This window comes from Notolepis coatsorum, assembly GCF_963971535.1.
Source record: "Notolepis coatsorum genome assembly, chromosome: 15".
NCBI lineage: Eukaryota > Metazoa > Chordata > Actinopteri > Aulopiformes > Paralepididae > Notolepis > Notolepis coatsorum.
In genome coordinates this window covers 27,615,519-27,618,018 of record NC_140179.1, presented here as the reverse complement: position 1 = coordinate 27,618,018, position 2,500 = coordinate 27,615,519, and the positions used below count along the sequence as shown (strand labels likewise).

At 38.4% G+C, this 2,500-nt stretch overlaps 1 protein-coding gene across 1 annotated transcript in view; it reads left to right on the top strand.

The window, feature by feature from the left end:
* Nucleotides 1-2,500, top strand: part of stab2 (stabilin 2) — a 156,672-nt gene that overhangs the window by 83,561 nt on the left and 70,611 nt on the right. Inside the window, 2 exon segments of the mRNA XM_084330948.1 lie at nucleotides 991-1,089; nucleotides 2,389-2,500. The exon segment at nucleotides 2,389-2,500 is cut by the window's right edge and continues 84 nt beyond it. Coding sequence (XP_084187074.1) covers nucleotides 991-1,089; nucleotides 2,389-2,500 — 211 coding nt within the window.

Below are 2,500 nucleotides of genomic sequence, written 5' to 3'. Positions count from 1 at the left end.
GTGCAATATGCAACAATTGCCACATAAGGAAACCACTCAAGTCAAATTGAAATTCTACTGTACAGCGATGAAAGGCAACAGCGCCGACATCCCACAAATAGCATAATCTGTATCCCTAGTTTTCATAACAAACTAAGGATCAGTGCCTATTAAATGTATTTCAGTTGACTGAAGCCCTACTATGAACGGTGACTTTTGAAATGGTCACATGCTATGAATTATGTTATGTTATATGACACATGTATGAACCTTTGCACTGAATAACCATATTACCATATTTGTTTGGGACAGCCAATGTGTTTGCTGTTAATAAATCCCAAATCACTTGGAGTGTGAATGTGCTATATGACCAGAAAGTACTTCAACCTCTACCATCTTTAACTATGAATGAACACAACACTCTAACTCTCCATCTTTAGATAATAAAGTACTCAACCTCTACTGTCTTTAACTATGAATGAACACAACACTCTAACTCACCATCTTTAGATAATAAAGTACTCAACCTCTACTGTCTTTAACTATGAATGAACACAACACTAACTTACCATCTTTAGATAATAAAGTACTCAACCTCTACTGTCTTTAACTATGAATGAACACAACACTCTAACTCGCCATCTTTAGATAATAAAGTACTCAACCTCTACCGTCTTTAACTATGAATGAACACAACACTCTAACTCACCATCTTTAGATGATAAAGTTTAAAAACATTGTTCCTCTGAAACCTTAAAACGGAGTTATACGGTTTTATGTCTGATGTACTCAATTATTATTATTATTATTATTATTATTATTATTATTATTATTATTATTATTATTATTATTATTATTATTATTATTATTATTATTATTATTATTATTATTATTATTATTATTATTATTATTATTATTATTATTATTATTATTATTATTATTATTATTATTATTATTATTATTATTATTATCATTATATTATGATGATAATATCATTTTTGTTCCCTACAGAAGTCGATACTGAAGCGGCAGTGTATGTTCAGCCGTGTCTACCAAGGGGAAAGCCTGCTCTCGATCGGCTGCAAGGCCATCTGCCTAAAGACAAGCATCGTACGTGAAAAAAGAAAACCATTTGCAAATATCCACAATGTAGTTGGACCACAACCTCCTAACATCCAATCTCATTGTTATTTTAATTTTTTCACCTGAATATAACGTTGACATGGTTACGCCACGTGTGGGTTGAGTGTAATGAAAGTAGGAGCACACTAACCCCCTTTCAGGACCTCCTACTGCACAATAAAAGCGCATGTTGTCTTCTCCTCTCCAGAGTCCGACAAGAAGATAAGATACCAATTCCCTCTCTGTGCCTTCAGTAGCAGGCTATCCGGCTGCAAGCTAGCCTAGCTTTGCACAACTGAATGGAAGCAGATACGGACCACTAGCCTAGTTAAAAACCCTGGGAGCTGTGTTTTCTCGGTCAACAGCTAGACTAGCCGGTCTGTATCCGCTTCCATTCATTTGTGCTAATCTAGGCTAGCTTTCTACTCAATTTATAGAGAGGAACTTGGTATCAATCTTCTGGTCTGACTCTGGAGAAGACGGTGAGCACATTTCCCATACTGTTGGCGTGTTCCTTTACAAATGAAAAGATGTTCATCCGAAAATAAGGCTGTCTTTGTTCACTCTTGAAAAGCTATTCATTCAGAATCATATTGTTTTTTTTCTTTTCTTATTGTGACACACTAAAAAGATAACATCTAGCATAGAAACAATTAATATCACAGTGACAAAACAATCTATACAAAAACACTTCACATACATATTGAATCAGTTGAAGAACACTAAATGTGACATACCCTCATGCTGAAAGAACACAACATGTGACATACCCTCATGCTGAAAGAACACAACATGTGACATACCCTCATGCTGAAAGAACACAACATGTGACATACCCTCATGCTGAAAGAACACAACATGTGACATACCCTCATGCTGAAAGAACACAACATGTGACATACCCTCATGCTGAACGAACACAACATGCAACATACCCTCATGCTGAAAGAACACAACATGTGACATACCCTCATGCTGAACGAACACCACATACAACATACCCTCATGCTGAACGAACACAACATGTGACATACCCTCATGCTGAAAGAACACCACATACAACATACCATCATGCTGAACGAACACGACATACAACGTACCCCGTTTGTCCTACTGTGCTCACTAGCGCCATTTCTTCAACTAGTGGTAAAAAAAAACCTTCCTTGTCATATCACAGAATGGTGCGCAAAAAAGCACAAGATACAGCAGCATGAACGACGATGGTTGTCGTCGACGAGCTAGCTTCTCTCTCCAGGCTCCAGGTTGACCTTCCCTCTCCCTCCCCAGATACGGAAGTGCTGCGCCGGGTTCTTTGGAGAGCACTGTGAGCCGTGCCCCGGGCCGACGGGCCTGCCTTGCTTCGGTAACGGGGCGTGCGCGGACGGGACCAACGGTACCG